Here is a 14,731-nt window from a genome sequence, read left to right on the forward strand (position 1 = left end):
TTATAAGTAATACCTCCTCGTATGCCAAGTAAAGGCACATTAGGATATTGTCCACAGCGGTCGATGATAGTAATATTCTCCTTGGATAAGGAAAGCCAACGGATATCAGATTGAGAAAGTGACATTATCCTTTTATGCCATTTCAACCTTTGGTCGTTCCTCATTACTGAGCGAGGAAAGTGCGAAATAAACCACTTAGATAGCAAAGGTATGCAACACATAAGAGTCCCTCGTTTCTTCATGGTACGAGTGTGAAAAGAGTGCAGGATGTCTCCAAGCAAAGTAGGCACCAGGTTGCGTGTCAGAAATATCTTTATGGCATGTACATCTATAAACTGATCCGGATTAGGAAATAGCACTAAACCATAAATGAGTAAAGTTAATATGTCTTCGAAGGCTTGATAGCTCATGGACTTCAAAAACATGCGAGCTTTTCTGAATAAGAACTTAGCGAGGAATCCTTTGACTCCACTTCTGGTTTCCCAATGACCTTCAATGTCAGACTTCTTAAGATGTAAAGCAGAAGCGATAACTTCCAATTTTGGAATTTCTTCCAAACCAGTGAATGGGATCTGATCTCGGATAGAGAGTCCAAGTATGTCAGAAAACTGCTCCATAGTAGGTACCAACTGATAATCTAGAACAGTAAAACAATGATGCTCGGGATCGAAGAATTGAAACAGTACACTCATAATCTCTTCATCAAAACCTGAGGTAACCAAACTGGGCAAGAGACCATGTCTTTCAGTGAATCAGGAACCTCCAAGAATCTCTAATACCGACTCTTTCATCTCGGAAGGCATCTTCACAAAGTTAACTCGAATGGTGTTTCTAGTCTCCATGAATTACAAAATAGAACAAAGATGAATTCTTTGGTCCTCGAATGGTTAGTCATGATGTTATGATGCTTATGATGTCATGATCTCAAGTAGATAACTAACACAAACAAGTCACACAATTTTGCCTTAAGGTTAGGCTTGCATGTAGTCCAGAGGTGCATACCCTTCCCCTGAAGTTTAGTCGGTTCAAACCTGTCCTATATAAAGATCGGGTTCTAGGGAGCTCATATCGTTGACCTTTCTCGAAGGCACTTATCTCAGTTCGGCTATCGAATCGCCAACCGAAAAGGTCCTGAAAGTCCATTCCATATGAGTGTAGCTTCGAGTATCAACCAACTTCAGTCGGAACCAAAGCCAGCTACCTCTCTACTTTCTAATAGGCCAAAGTCAAGTTCAACTAAGGTTCTAAGGGCAAATTAGTGCTTAATGACACCACGCGGCAGCCAAGCATTTCCTCAGGTCGGATCCCAAGGAACACCAGGACAAACCAATGTGTCACACTAACGATGGCCATCAGATCAACCACATCAGTATATGTTGTGCAGTCTCCTTGATCTCATGCCATTTACCTAAGGTACTCAGATCCGGGTTAGGATCTTTCACACAGCAAAATAACCAAAACAGCCCTGAAAAAATAAAGCAAACAAAGCAAACAATAGAAAACATTTAAGTGAATCCTAAACTTTTAAGGTAACCCCTCTTTTATTCGAAAATTATCCCCAGCAGAGTCGCCAGTTCTGTAATACGATGAACTGACTTTATTCGAAATGTACAGTAAGCAAGAGTCGCCACCGACTTTTAATTTATCCAAATTAACAGAAACGCTAAAAGAACAGGAAAAACCTTTTAAATAAAAACTGAGTTCGGGGGGTAATTTATACAAAGGGAAGGTGTAAGGCACCCTTTGCATCCATGGTTTTCCATGGGCTCTTAATTGCTTTGCTCTTTGAAACCAAAAGTTCAGAAATGTAGAAGAAGAAGAAATAAGGACTTTAGCTCAAAAAATGAGCGTAGCCTTATTGAAGTTTTTTAAGAAGAAGTGTAATAAAAAGATTTTTAAACCAGAGCAAAGCAATTAGGGGCAAATTACCTGGTTAGATGAAAAATGTTCTTTTAGCCTTTTAGGGCTATCCCTACCATAGGAGGGTAGAGAAGTCCTTTTATTTGGAGGTTGAAGGGTCATCGAATTATCATTCGCCACAAGATTGTCCCATGCCATAGAGGGGCAGGTAGTCTAGGGGAAGGATCAGAATAGCCATTCGTTTAGGCAACCAGAGGATACCTCAGCACTTTGTAGGCAACTTCGAGGGACGAGATCATATTAGCGAATCGAAGGCAGCATCATTAGGGACTTATGATCTTGAGAATGAACTGAGGGCAACATTGCTGAGGTATCCTCATATTCGAGGGACTTGGCTATTCTGCATTTAAAACACAAGGCAACAAGGCAACAGGCAACAGGCAACAAGAGAGGTTACCATAAAAGGTATGTGGGTGCAACAATCACGTGATCCGATTCAAAATAAGTTATCTTGTAATTAAGTGATTCTAGATTCAGTTCAAGGTTACACTCCCTAAATTACTAGCCACGCAGTAATATAATGCATACAGTTTTAAGTGCCTTCAAGGCCACACAATACAACCTCGAAGCAGATACATAATACGTCATGGGGATGGGGGAAAAAGAAAAGCAATAAACTTAAACCCCAATAGGGTTATAGGGTTTGGCATAAGTAATAATAATAAAGAAATTAAAAATGAGTTTCTAGGGTTACCGACTAATCGAGCTTTGACCAGCTGGCTACCCTGAAAATTGGAAAAGGAAGAAATAAACAGAAAAAAGTGAGTGTATGGCCAATTCATTGATCAGAAAGGCAAAAATAAATAATTAAAATTAAAGGCAAAAATAAATGTTTAAATTAAGGCAAAAATAAATAGATAAGAATGGAATCAGAGACTTAGCTTTGATCTGATATGGTTTGTAGTCGGAAGAAATCTTGATGCTAACCCTGAAACTGCACAAAAAAAGAAAAAATTTCAGTGTACGCACGATCTTCGCAAACCCTGATTAGGGCACATGTTAGCCATAATTAATAGAATAAAAAACAAATTAATTGTTGGTTTTCAACCCAATTAATTAAATCGGTGAAAATCGAGTTTCAATTAAATTACCTAACCCTAATGTATATTTTAGTCGAATCTTGCTAGGTGCTATCAATCCTTGCGTGGGCCAGTCCATACAGACCTTTGTTCTGGCTTTAAACGGGGCCCCCGCTAGTGGACGGTGGGACTGGTCCCTCTTGGATTAGTCGGTCGCAAGGCCGGATACCAAGATTTCCAAAAAAAAAAAAAAATTTAATTAACAATTTAAGCAAATGATTTAAATAAATTAAATTGATTTTAAACACTTAAAATAAAATTATTTAATGATAATAATAATAATAAATAAAATAAATATATTCTTTTATTATGTATTTAAAAAATAAGTTAAAAAAAAACAAGTTTGTTTTTCTAAAAGATTTTAATGAATAATATATAAAAAAACAAGTTATGTAATAAAAGAAAAAAAGAAAATAAAAATAAAAATAAAAAAAGAAACTTAGCTAGATCTGGTGTGATGCACATCTGAGGGACTATGGGAGGTTTGCATGTCCAGGTACGTTGGATTAGCTGGTGATATGATTGGATGGTCATGATGATAAGGGCGTATGATGGATCATAGGGCTTCAGTGCATGGGATCCTGCAAAGAAAATTCTGAAAAAAATATGTTGGGGATAAGGATCGAACCCCTTCCCCTTTGGGTGTACGTGAAGCGCCCTTGCCAACCAGCCAACTCATGCTTGTTGACCATAATACATAACCAATGCAATATATCAGAATCACGTGACATGGATTGGAAAACGCGCGCAATTTTGAATGGTCCAATCCCGGAGTGACACGCAATCATCTTCTTTAACAAAACCTGCAACTAATCTTTTACGGCGCTCTTTTTACAGAGTGTTATGGAAACTCAGACTTATAACACCTGCAAATTACAAGGGCCCTCGTGCATGCATAAAAATCAAATCTAAGGCCATATTCGTGACCCTCTCATCCATGCGAACTCACCTGTATCAATTTTAGGGTCCAAAACCTTCTAAACAAAAAACCCTAAAATCAAGGTACGAACCCTAATATAGCAATTGTCCATAAACATGCACAGAAACTCGATTAAATGTCCAGAGTCATTCACAGAAGCAACACAACACTAATATGCAAACAGAATCCATGAATCATGCGTGAATTGATGCATTCGACATTGAATCCGAAACAACATACCTTAGCTTAATGGAGGGATTTCTGGGGGTGTTGCTCGCGTGTGATGATCCAAATAGCTCCACTCTACTCCCAGGAATGTGTAGCAATGCTTGAAATCTTTTGAAAGGTCTTTAATCTCCCAAACCGATTTTGGCTTGTTCTTGATAATTTGGAAGCTCCAAGGTGTCTTTGACTGCAAGAATCCGTGAAACCTTGCATCTGAACACTTCTCTACTTATAGTAAGGGGATTTAGGTCAACTAATTTAAGCAAAATCCATTTGAATCATTGATTGGTAATTTGACAAAATTTGATTTGAAATTCTTACTACATTTGTCCAATAATTGATTCAATCACTCTTAGACTTAATTGCACAAAATTTGATTGGTATTTTGGTATGAATGATGATTGGATTTGATTGGAGTTGGATTCAAAACAAATTCTTTTACAAATCTTTGATTTTCCTTAATTTTATTGATTTTTAAATGAATAAAAATTCTTATAAAATTAATTAAAATCAAATAATTTCGTGGCCAATGGTTTGTGGGCTCTTAATACCATAAGGAAGGAGATTGGATCTTAAAAACATGGGCCCCTTTGTAAAAATATTCATTTTGAACCCTTTTCTTCACATTTTTCCTTTCAAAATTAGTCAAATTTGACAAGGCCTATCTCTCTCAATTTTTGAGGTATGGAGGAGTTCTAGGACTTTTTAGAAACCTTAAAGAGTCCTTTAACCAATGTCTTTGGTCTCATGTCAAAATAATTTTCCATGCTCCTTGTGTGCTCTTTTGAAAAAGATGACTTTTGGTTGACTTTTGAAAAGGACCTATAATGTTTTGATCCATATCTCTCAAATGAAGCATTTGTAGAGCATTCTATTTCCTTCAAAATGAGCTTTGGATGGAAAATTTCTGATGTTCCATGTGGGAGTTATGGATGGTCAAAGTTCAGTTGACTTTCTCCTATGAAAACCCTAATTTAGAAACTTTTGAATTTGTTGATTTCTGATCTTTCCTTGATGAACCATTATCAATTCTTGATCAAATGGTGAATGATACTTCAAAATAAGGATGTTAACAAAAAAATCAGGAGTTTTGACTGTACTTTGACTACAGTTGACTTTTAGGTCAACTCAGTCAACTGTTGACTTTTTGAGCAATTGAATGATCAACTCTTTGAATTGAGCCCTGAATTTTGTCATGGAAGTAGTTTGAAACATCATAAACCATACGAGATGTATTGGAGCTTTTGTTTTATTGATTTTCTTCAGGAAATAGCAAAACCGTAGTTAATTTGAGCCTTTGTTTAGGAGGGATGTCTTTGAACTTTGTACCTTGATTTGAGTTTGAATTAAGAGAAATTAGGATGGGCAAATTTTGGGGTATGACAACCGGCAACTCATCAATTCTAACTTGATCCTCAATAGACAATGATGCCATCAATGAGAACATCTAAGCTTTATCTTGCATCAATCGCCTCAACTGCCTACTAGATAACAACCCATCGTCTTCTTCTTGAGGAGAAGAAAACTTCAAAGTCTTGCTAAAACAGTTGATATGAACACAGTTATGCTCTAACCAATTCATACCTAAGATTACATCTAATCCAGACAAAGGCAAACAAATCAAATCCACAACAAAGTCTTTGTCAAAATTCGACAAAGGACAACCCAAACAGATAAGAGAAGTAGCCACCGATCCTTTAGCTGGAGTTTCGATTACCATTTCTCTACTCATGGGAGACAACACAAGACCCAACTTAAAAGCACAATCAGCAGCAATAAAACAGTGCGTAGCACCAGTATCAATGATAGTAATTAAAGGGATACCATTAATGAAACATGTACCTCGCACTAGCCGATCCTCACTGGCTATAGAAGTACCAGCTAGAGCAAACACTCTTCCTCCAAATTGTGCCCCCTTCTTTGGACACTGGCTACCAATGTGCCCTTCAGCACCACAAGCAAAACAAACCATCTCCTTGAACTTGCAATTAGAAATAGCGTGACCCAACTTGCCACACCGGAAACATCTCTTCACATCAGCAGTACAAACAATGCTCTTATGGCCAGGTTGACCACACTTGAAGCACATAATCTTGGCGGGTGCATTTCCCCCACTAGCTCTAGAACCATGAACAAATCCTTGTCTTCCTCTACTAGTATCATATGGCTTCCCACGGTTTTACTGATTCTTACTCTTCTTGTCATTCACCATCTTGTAATGAGTGTTGTTATCTTCCTCAAAGATTCTGCAACTATCCACCAAGTCAGAAAACACACGGATCTTTTGGTAACCAATAGCCTTCTTAATCTCCGTACGCAATCCATTTTGGAACTTGATACACTTGGAGAACTCAGCACCTTCGCCATCAAAGTGAGGATAGAACTTAATCAACTCAGTGAACTTGGCAGCATACTCGGTCACGGACTTGTTCCCTTGCGTCAACTCTAGGAACTCTATCTCTTTCTTACCTCGAACATCTTCAGGATAGTACTTTCTCAGAAATTCCCTACGAAACACATTCCAAGTGACTTCCTCACCTGAAGCCTCCAACCTAGCAAGCGTCTCCAACCACCAATCATCAGCTTCCTTAGCCAGCATATGAGTGCCATATCTAACCTTCTGTGCAGGAGTACAATCCATAACACGGAAGATTCGCTCGAGCTCCTTCAGCCAATCAAGAGCACCATCAGGGTCATGCATACCCTTGAACACTGACGGATTCTCCCTTTGGAAAGTCACCAAACTACGAGATCCAACATTCTCGTCAGCATTCGGTTGGTTCTGCATAGCCTGAGCCATCGCTTCCAAAGCAGCAGCTATCGCAGCATCATTACTTCCAGCCATAGAGTCACTACAACACAAAAACAATCAGCACAAACAACAATACACGATTGTTAGACTACACTACGACTCGACACTTGGCCGGACAAGACCGGCCTGCTCTGATACCACTAATGTAACACCCCAATTCTACCCCAAAATAAATAGCACGGAAATATCAGAGAATTTCAAATTTCCAACATCAGGATGTCACATTCAACTTCTACACATACACACATCACATATAATCATGATATATCAAATCTCAGAGTACCATTTCAGATAAAGAGTCAAATACTCCATTAATATATTAGATCCAACATAATGGTCTCAACAATTGCAGTGGATAAATAAGTATTCCAACATAATAGAAATAGCATCTTTAACACTTAATAGAAACAACTCCAACAATATTTCAAATACATATAAAATCCGGACAAAATAAAATAACAGCATAAGGTATTCGTTCCCCCCGAGTGCTACGTATCAGAGCGACGACACCTTGACCAACTAAGACAAACGGCTAAGCATCAGGAGTACCTGCACATTACCCACGAAAGGCAACACGAGCAGTACGGGTTAGATACCAAACCATCTATAAGAATATACGATAAATAATATCTTAGAGATAAGGAAATTATATACGTACCACTTCCAACAACAACACATAATCTCATCAATTATCAACGACACAACAAAAACAACAACATCAACTCAATAATGCAACTCAATCATGCAACTTAATGAAATGAGAATGCCTGTGGTACCATTTGGAGTAAAACTCCCAACTTAGACAATGCCATTTAGACCAACTTGGTAAGCATATAGCTTCAACTTAAACAATGTCGTTAGGCCAACTCAAATGTTATGCTATGTAGACGCCTTTATGTTCAATCAAGACACACACCAATTAATGACAACATCAACCACAACTTAATCGCAACAACTTAATCACAACAACGACAACTTCAACACAACGGCATCTTCAACAACACATAATCTCACAAAATACTAAGCAACCATATTTATTCTATAAAATATGTTCATTATTAGAAAATAGTATTTTCCAATTAATATTCGACCAAATATTAATAATTTCTCAATTATTAATCTAACTAAAATACTCTAATTAATTCTCCTAGTAATTAATTAAATTAATTAAGCATTAGCTAATAACTAAATACTACTACTACTTATTATTATTATTATTATTATTATTATTATTATTATTATTATCTTACATGTATCATTAAGTCACCAAAAGCCAACAAAATAGAGACAATCAAGGAAGCACTACCAAATAAATAAATAAAAAACGTGGCAGCAAAAGAGATAAAGAAAAAAAGCCACACTTTTCTTTTAACACTCCACTTAATTGTTGAATAAATTTAAATATAAAATAAAAGAGATTTATTGATGTACACACACATTGAAAGTGGGTTGAAATTAAGAGAAATATTAGTGATACATTCTATTCTTGTTCTTATAGTAGTTTATTAGGAAGTAAGTATTTTGTTCACAGTAAAAGCATAACAAAATGTGGAGGCACCAATGAAAGAACACACACCTAAATTGTACTATACAATTCAACGTCTATTTCCATATTTTAATTAATTAATATAACTATAACCTAGTCAATTTCTACACAACTAATAGTATGAATTAATACCCTAAATCAAAAATAAAATTCATCATATACTCAAATAAATAGTAAGATTTCACACCCTTACCTTGGTTATTTGAAATCTACAAAAAATTTGAGTGAAGAAAGTTGCTGTTAGCCTCCAAGAACAACCAAGTTGTGCCTCTTTCTCCTTGAACCCTAGCTCCATCGTGTTTCTTTCTTTTCTTCTCTACTGTTCACTTCTTCTTTCTCTTACTACTTCTATATTCCAAAATATAACTTATATTATTATTTATTCTTGTTGGGCCTAAATAAATTAACACCTCCTCATCACTACATGCCAACACAAAAGCCCAAACAATTTACTTATATCCTTAATAAATAACACTCTTCTATTAATAATTCTAATTATTAATAAAATCCGACTTATTCAAATTAATTCCAACTTTTCCGATAAATTCCAATTATAAGAAAAATATTCAAAAACATTTAATTAAATAAATAATTAAATATTGGGGCGGTACAACACCCATACGCGTATGACACAATTCCAGACGCGTATCATACGCATCTCAGCAGAAATGGATTTTCACAAAAAGCTTCTCATACGCGTACTGTCTCTTTCATACGCGTATGGCTTCCCTTCATACGCGTATCATATGCGTTCCAGCAGAAGGCTGGTATTCTGACGGGACGGGTTGTGTATCATACGCGTAAGGCCCTTGGGAATGTCCCTCATATGCGTATGGCCTAGCCCCATACGCGTATCATACGCAAATGGCCAGTGTTCCCAAAAACCTGCAATTCGTATCAGTCTGTTTTCTACTCGTTTTCACCACTAACAGCCTGCGATTTTAAGTCTAAAACATCATCTTTTCATACATTAACATATGGTATTCATCCAATTTTATCAATCTATTATCCTATGTCAGTTTTACACATTAAAACCTAACTTTCTATCCAATTATTGGAAACCCATAACTCAGATTCAGCTTTCATGGAAGAACACAACAACACAACAGCTGACATATGATCAAAATTACCCAACCAATATCCCTAATCATGCCCTATCATTCATAACACAATAAGAGATGATAATTGGAAGAATCCCCCCTTAACTTAGCCAATAATATGGATTTTTCCCCTTCTTCATCAAACCCGTAAGCCCTTTTTCCTCAATTTCAGCAAGAATATCCAATCTTCAAACTCGCTTATCTCCCTCATCAAGAACTTCCCTGACACAAATTTATATATCAAATCGAAGGAAATTTCGTGTAAAATCCGAATCTTCAAGAATTACCTGACTTGGAGTTATGAGCAGAAAGTTATGGCCGATTTAGTGGAGGCTGTCCAAAAGTTGCGAAAATGGATAAGATGGAGATGAATATAAGTTTCTATTCATTCACTCTCTCTATTCCAGTCCCAAAATGTGATAAGTAGTATTATCCACCAAACATTGCCTTAGGTTCACATGCAAGGAATATTTAGAATCCATAATGCCCCCCAACTAAAAGATAATTACAACCTTGCCACTTAGTTGGTTTCCAATTTCCTTCTTTCTCTTATTTTATGAAAAATAGAGTAAATCTTTAGTAAGAAGGCCTAACCCTTAGCACCCCTCTTTTACTAACCACAACATTGACCCAATAACTCTATTTCTCAATTTAATCCAAATAGATCCAACCAAAATACCGACTAATCCAATTAATAATTTAAATTCCGATTAAATTAATAATTAGAAAATATGGGGTGTTACACATGACGTCAAAATATTCTTGCAAAACCAAGAGTACCCACCTGGGGCATCTAGCATAGACAGAAGAACTGTGAGAAGATTGTCTGGTAATTTCTTCCTAACTAGAAATGTGCTCTACAAGAGAAACTTTGATATGGTATTGCTTAGATGCGTGGATAGACATGAAGCAAACCTGTTGATGCAAGAAATTCATGAAGGATCTTTTGGCACTCATGCCAATGGACATACAGTGACAAGAAAGATATTAAGAGCATGTTACTGCTGGATGGCAATGGAATATGACTACTACAAATATGTGAAGAAGTGCCGCAAGTGTCAGATCTACGCTGATAAGATCCATGTGCCTCCAACACTCCTCAACGTTATCTCCTCTCCATGGCCCTTCCCTATGTGGGGAATTAACATGATTGGTATGATTGAACCAAAGGCTTCGAATGGACATCGTTTCATCTTGGTCGCCATTGATTACTTCACCAAATGGGTCGAAGCTGCCTCTTACGCCAAAGTTACTCGACATGTGTGTAGCGGTGAAATTGGTGAGACTAAAGCCATGGGAAAGACTTAGCTCATTTGTTTTAAACAGAGTCACCACCGCGCTTTATTGTTTCCAAAAGGAATGGGAGAAAGACCGAATAAAACCCACAAAAGTTTTTAAAATCAAAACTAATAAACTTATCAGAGATTTGGGTAAGGAGGTTTGTTATACAAGGGGAAGGTTTTAAGCACCCCTCATATCCATGGTACTCCATGGGAACCTCTTTGAAAATGTTATTATTTTTGTGTACATCTATTTGAAAAGCATATGTGAATTTTGTTTAAATAAGAGTGTGGGATGGGAAAAGAAGTTTTTTGAAAGTGGGCTCGATAAGACATCGCATCTTAGGCCTACATACCCCTTTTAAAGAAAAGGGAAGTCGGAAATTTTGTAGTTCCTCTTGAAAGGAAAATGAAAGGGGGCCAAATGGCCAAAATCTTTTTGGTGTTAAGCTTTAAGAATACTGAACAAAATATTTTTAAAAAGGATTAGGCTTTAAAAAGCCTAACAAGTTTTAAAAGCTTAAGCTTTAAAATAATTAACAATTTTTAAAACAAAAAGGGACCAAGCTTTAAAATACAAGGTCAATGGATTAAGAATAGTTTCACCGGGAATAATTCTACTCTTAATACCAAGGTTTCAAAACAAGAGGTCCAACATTTAAAATACAAGGTCAATGGACTGAGAATAGTTTCACCGGGAATAAATCTATTTTTAGTACCAAGGTTTCAAAAACAAAACGATTTGGTTAAGCTTTAACAATAAAAAACCATTTAAAAGACAAGGTAAAAAAGCTTTAACAATACTATAAACATAAGATAAAAGAGATTGGAGAGAAAAAAAACAAGTGAGTATGAAACTTTTAGTCAATTTTAGTCAATATCATTCCCATCCTTTTGGACAAAAACAACAAACTTAAACATTCAACAATGGGTACCTCAGGTGTGTGTGTGATATCATGTGACACAAACAAACAAGTGAGTATGATAATCAACAAATAAGAAAGATGGATGTATCTAAACCCATGGTTTCAAGCATATGTATGAATGATGAATGATTGATATGATGATTAAACATGGGGTTAGATAAACAACATATGTACATAACAAGTGATAAGAAATCAACAAGATAATAGTTAAGGTAAACAATTAATTACAAGACAAGTATAAAAATCAACAAGTATGTACAAGGTGACAAGCCTAATTAATCATGGATAAACAAAGATCAACATGTTTTTTGGATTAGGGTTTTAAACCTAAAGTTTATTTGAATTAGGGTTTTGAATTAAGGCTTTTAAAATAAACACCTAAACCTAATTAATTTTAATGATTAAATACCAAATTATTTAGGAGAAATGGTCTAAGGGTACATGAAAAAGTACAAGACATCCTACTCTAACCCTTAACAAATATTTACAAAGGTACACAAAATTCTTTCAAAGAAATAATCAAAACAAAGAGATTTTTTTAGTTGATTTTTCACTGTAAAAGACATGTTTTTGAATTAATTTTTAAATAGAGTAAAATAAATATTTTTTGGATTTTTAATTCATGACATTAAAATAGACAACATAAATAATCATACAAAAAAAGTACAAGTCAAAAAGGTTGATTTTTCTATTTGTTATGATTTTTCAAAGTTTAATTGAAAGTGAAATAAACTAGTTATAAAAAACAAAGGTTTTGTTGCTACTAGGGCTTGAACCAACACCCTTTAACCCTTTACTCAAAACTAATACCACTGGGCCAGCGCGCGTTTTGGTGATAAAAGAGTGAGCCCATTTCAAAATAACTCAAAACAAGTTAGAAAACATTGAAAAATAAAAGAAATAAAAAGGTCTGGGGCGAGGGGGATTCGAACCCCAGACCTGAGACACGCGCTAAGTACAAGTATGGTTACCAATTGTGCTGAAACGATGTAGTCATAAGCAACATGACTCCATTTCCTTATATTTTAAAACAATTCATGAATGGGATTTTTTCAACTTCATCTTCCTCATTGAGCAACAACAATGGCGCCAAGAACAACAACAACACACAAATTCAAACTTTTTCAAAACTTAATCGTTTTTAACAAATTAAGACTCTAAACTGATCAACATGAACACACAAATCTAACCACATAACTAACTAACATTAAAAATCAGAGATGAATATGAATTTCTGGAAAATAACTAAGAACCCTAAACACTTAAAATCAAATTAAATGATCAATTCTAACAATTAGGCCCTAAGAGTTTAGGGCTTTTATTCCCTACCTCATTCTGAACACAATGGTATCAAGAAATGCAAGAAACAATGCTCAAACAAGTATTGTTGAATTCCAGAAAAATACCTCTGAAAGTGAGGATCAAATTCTTGCTTCGAGGGATTCTGGAAGTGTTGCACCTATTTGGACACCTTCAGGGGCCTTCAAGGAAGCTTTTAGAATGCTAAGACTGACCTGCAAATGTCTGGAGATTCAAACACGATACCACCTACAAAACAGAAAAGTTATGGCTAGAACACAATTTTCTTGGTGTTACAGATCTTGATCAGGGACTTACATAGCTTCTATATATGATATAGAGGGTATCTAAAGTGAAAGGTCTGAAAACGCACGAGCCAAATGAAAAATCTCAGTTCATGGTTTAGGAGTGAATTTTGGTAAAATGAAAATGGTGATTTTGTGTTTTAGGTGTTTAGCAAGTGTTTGGAGGTTTTGTACAACTTCTATATATTGATTAGAAGTTGTTTGAAGTGTTTGTTTGGTTGATAAGTGTTTGGTTTGGATTTTGGTAGGTTAAGACCTTGAATGAACCTTTAATGGAGGTTGAATAGTGACTTTTGGTTAGGGGGACTTTGAGAGGTTGAGGAAGGTATGAACAGCTTCTAAATGATGTTTAGAAGTTGTCTAAACCTTTGGTTAACACCCGGAACTTTTAGAACTCAAAATCACTAGAAAAGTGCAAAGATAAGAAAAATGAGAATTTCAAGTGAGGTAGGACTTGGAGAATTATGGTATAAGGGATGCAATGAGAAATACCCTCTATTTATAGGCATAAATTAGGGTTTGTGGGAGGGAAAATCTGATCCATTTGGGCTCCCATATGATACTTGTACTATCTTGCTTGTTTGTGAAGAAAGGAAAAAGTTATGATTTCAATTGAAGGTAAAAGGCTTAAGCATGCTTGTAAGGACTTTGATATGGTCTTAAAGAGCTTGATTTTTGTGTTTTAATTGCTTTTGTTACAAAGGGAACATGGGTGAGGCTCAAGGAGAGTGGACTTTGCAAAAGCAATGCTTTTCTAGAATGGAAGTGTGACCTTTATGCCATTAATGGAATGATCACTTGGATAATGTCTTAAACACTTAGATCATAGCTCAAAAGCAAGTGTAATATAATAATTATGGCCTCTTAAACAAGTTATAGGGGCTGCAAGTAAGGAATCTTTCAAATTTGAACAAGTTTGGTTCATAACTTCTTCATGTTCATACTTGAATTCAAGTGTTCATGGTGCCTTCTTCATAAAATCATATCTCATAGCTCAAGCCATGGATTTTCATGCTATTAATATCTTTTAAAAGCCCTTGCTACATACTTCAAGTCCCTTTTTAAAAGTTTTCTCAAACTCTTTTGGGATCATGGAGAAAAATGACCATAAAGTTAGGAAAAATCTAAGTGAAAACACTTGAAAAAATTCAGAGTTTTTTTTTTTGAACATAATCTTCAAAATTCCATATCTCTCAAAATAATCATTTTTTGAAGAAATGTTCATTGTGATGAGTTGTTTGTTTGATCAAGAACTACAACTTTCATGTTTGGATATTTTTGAGTTTGTAGGCAAAATTTGGAGTTCCCAAAATTAGGTCA

At 35.6% G+C, this 14,731-nt stretch overlaps 2 protein-coding genes across 2 annotated transcripts; both read right to left on the reverse strand.

Annotated features, from left to right (window-relative positions):
- Positions 1-5,590: 5,590 nt before the first annotated feature.
- LOC131597355 (uncharacterized) lies at positions 5,591-6,232 on the reverse strand. The gene has a single exon (XM_058870060.1). The coding sequence runs from the start codon at positions 6,230-6,232 to the stop codon at positions 5,591-5,593; it is 642 nt and encodes a 213-aa protein (XP_058726043.1).
- A 90-nt stretch (positions 6,233-6,322) lies between these two features.
- On the reverse strand, positions 6,323-6,988 carry LOC131597356 (uncharacterized). Its single transcript, XM_058870061.1, has one exon. It carries the CDS (start codon positions 6,986-6,988, stop codon positions 6,323-6,325), a length of 666 nt encoding a protein of 221 aa, XP_058726044.1.
- Positions 6,989-14,731: the final 7,743 nt, after the last annotated feature.

Source organism: Vicia villosa, linkage group LG4 (genome assembly GCF_029867415.1).
Source record: "Vicia villosa cultivar HV-30 ecotype Madison, WI linkage group LG4, Vvil1.0, whole genome shotgun sequence".
NCBI lineage: Eukaryota > Viridiplantae > Streptophyta > Magnoliopsida > Fabales > Fabaceae > Vicia > Vicia villosa.

Bases quoted from the DNA above. Each gene is read 5' to 3' on its own strand.
- LOC131597355 (XM_058870060.1), bottom strand. From the start codon at position 6,232: ATGTGCTTCAAGTGTGGTCAACCTGGCCATAAGAGCATTGTTTGTACT.
- LOC131597356 (XM_058870061.1), bottom strand. From the start codon at position 6,988: ATGGCTGGAAGTAATGATGCTGCGATAGCTGCTGCTTTGGAAGCGATG.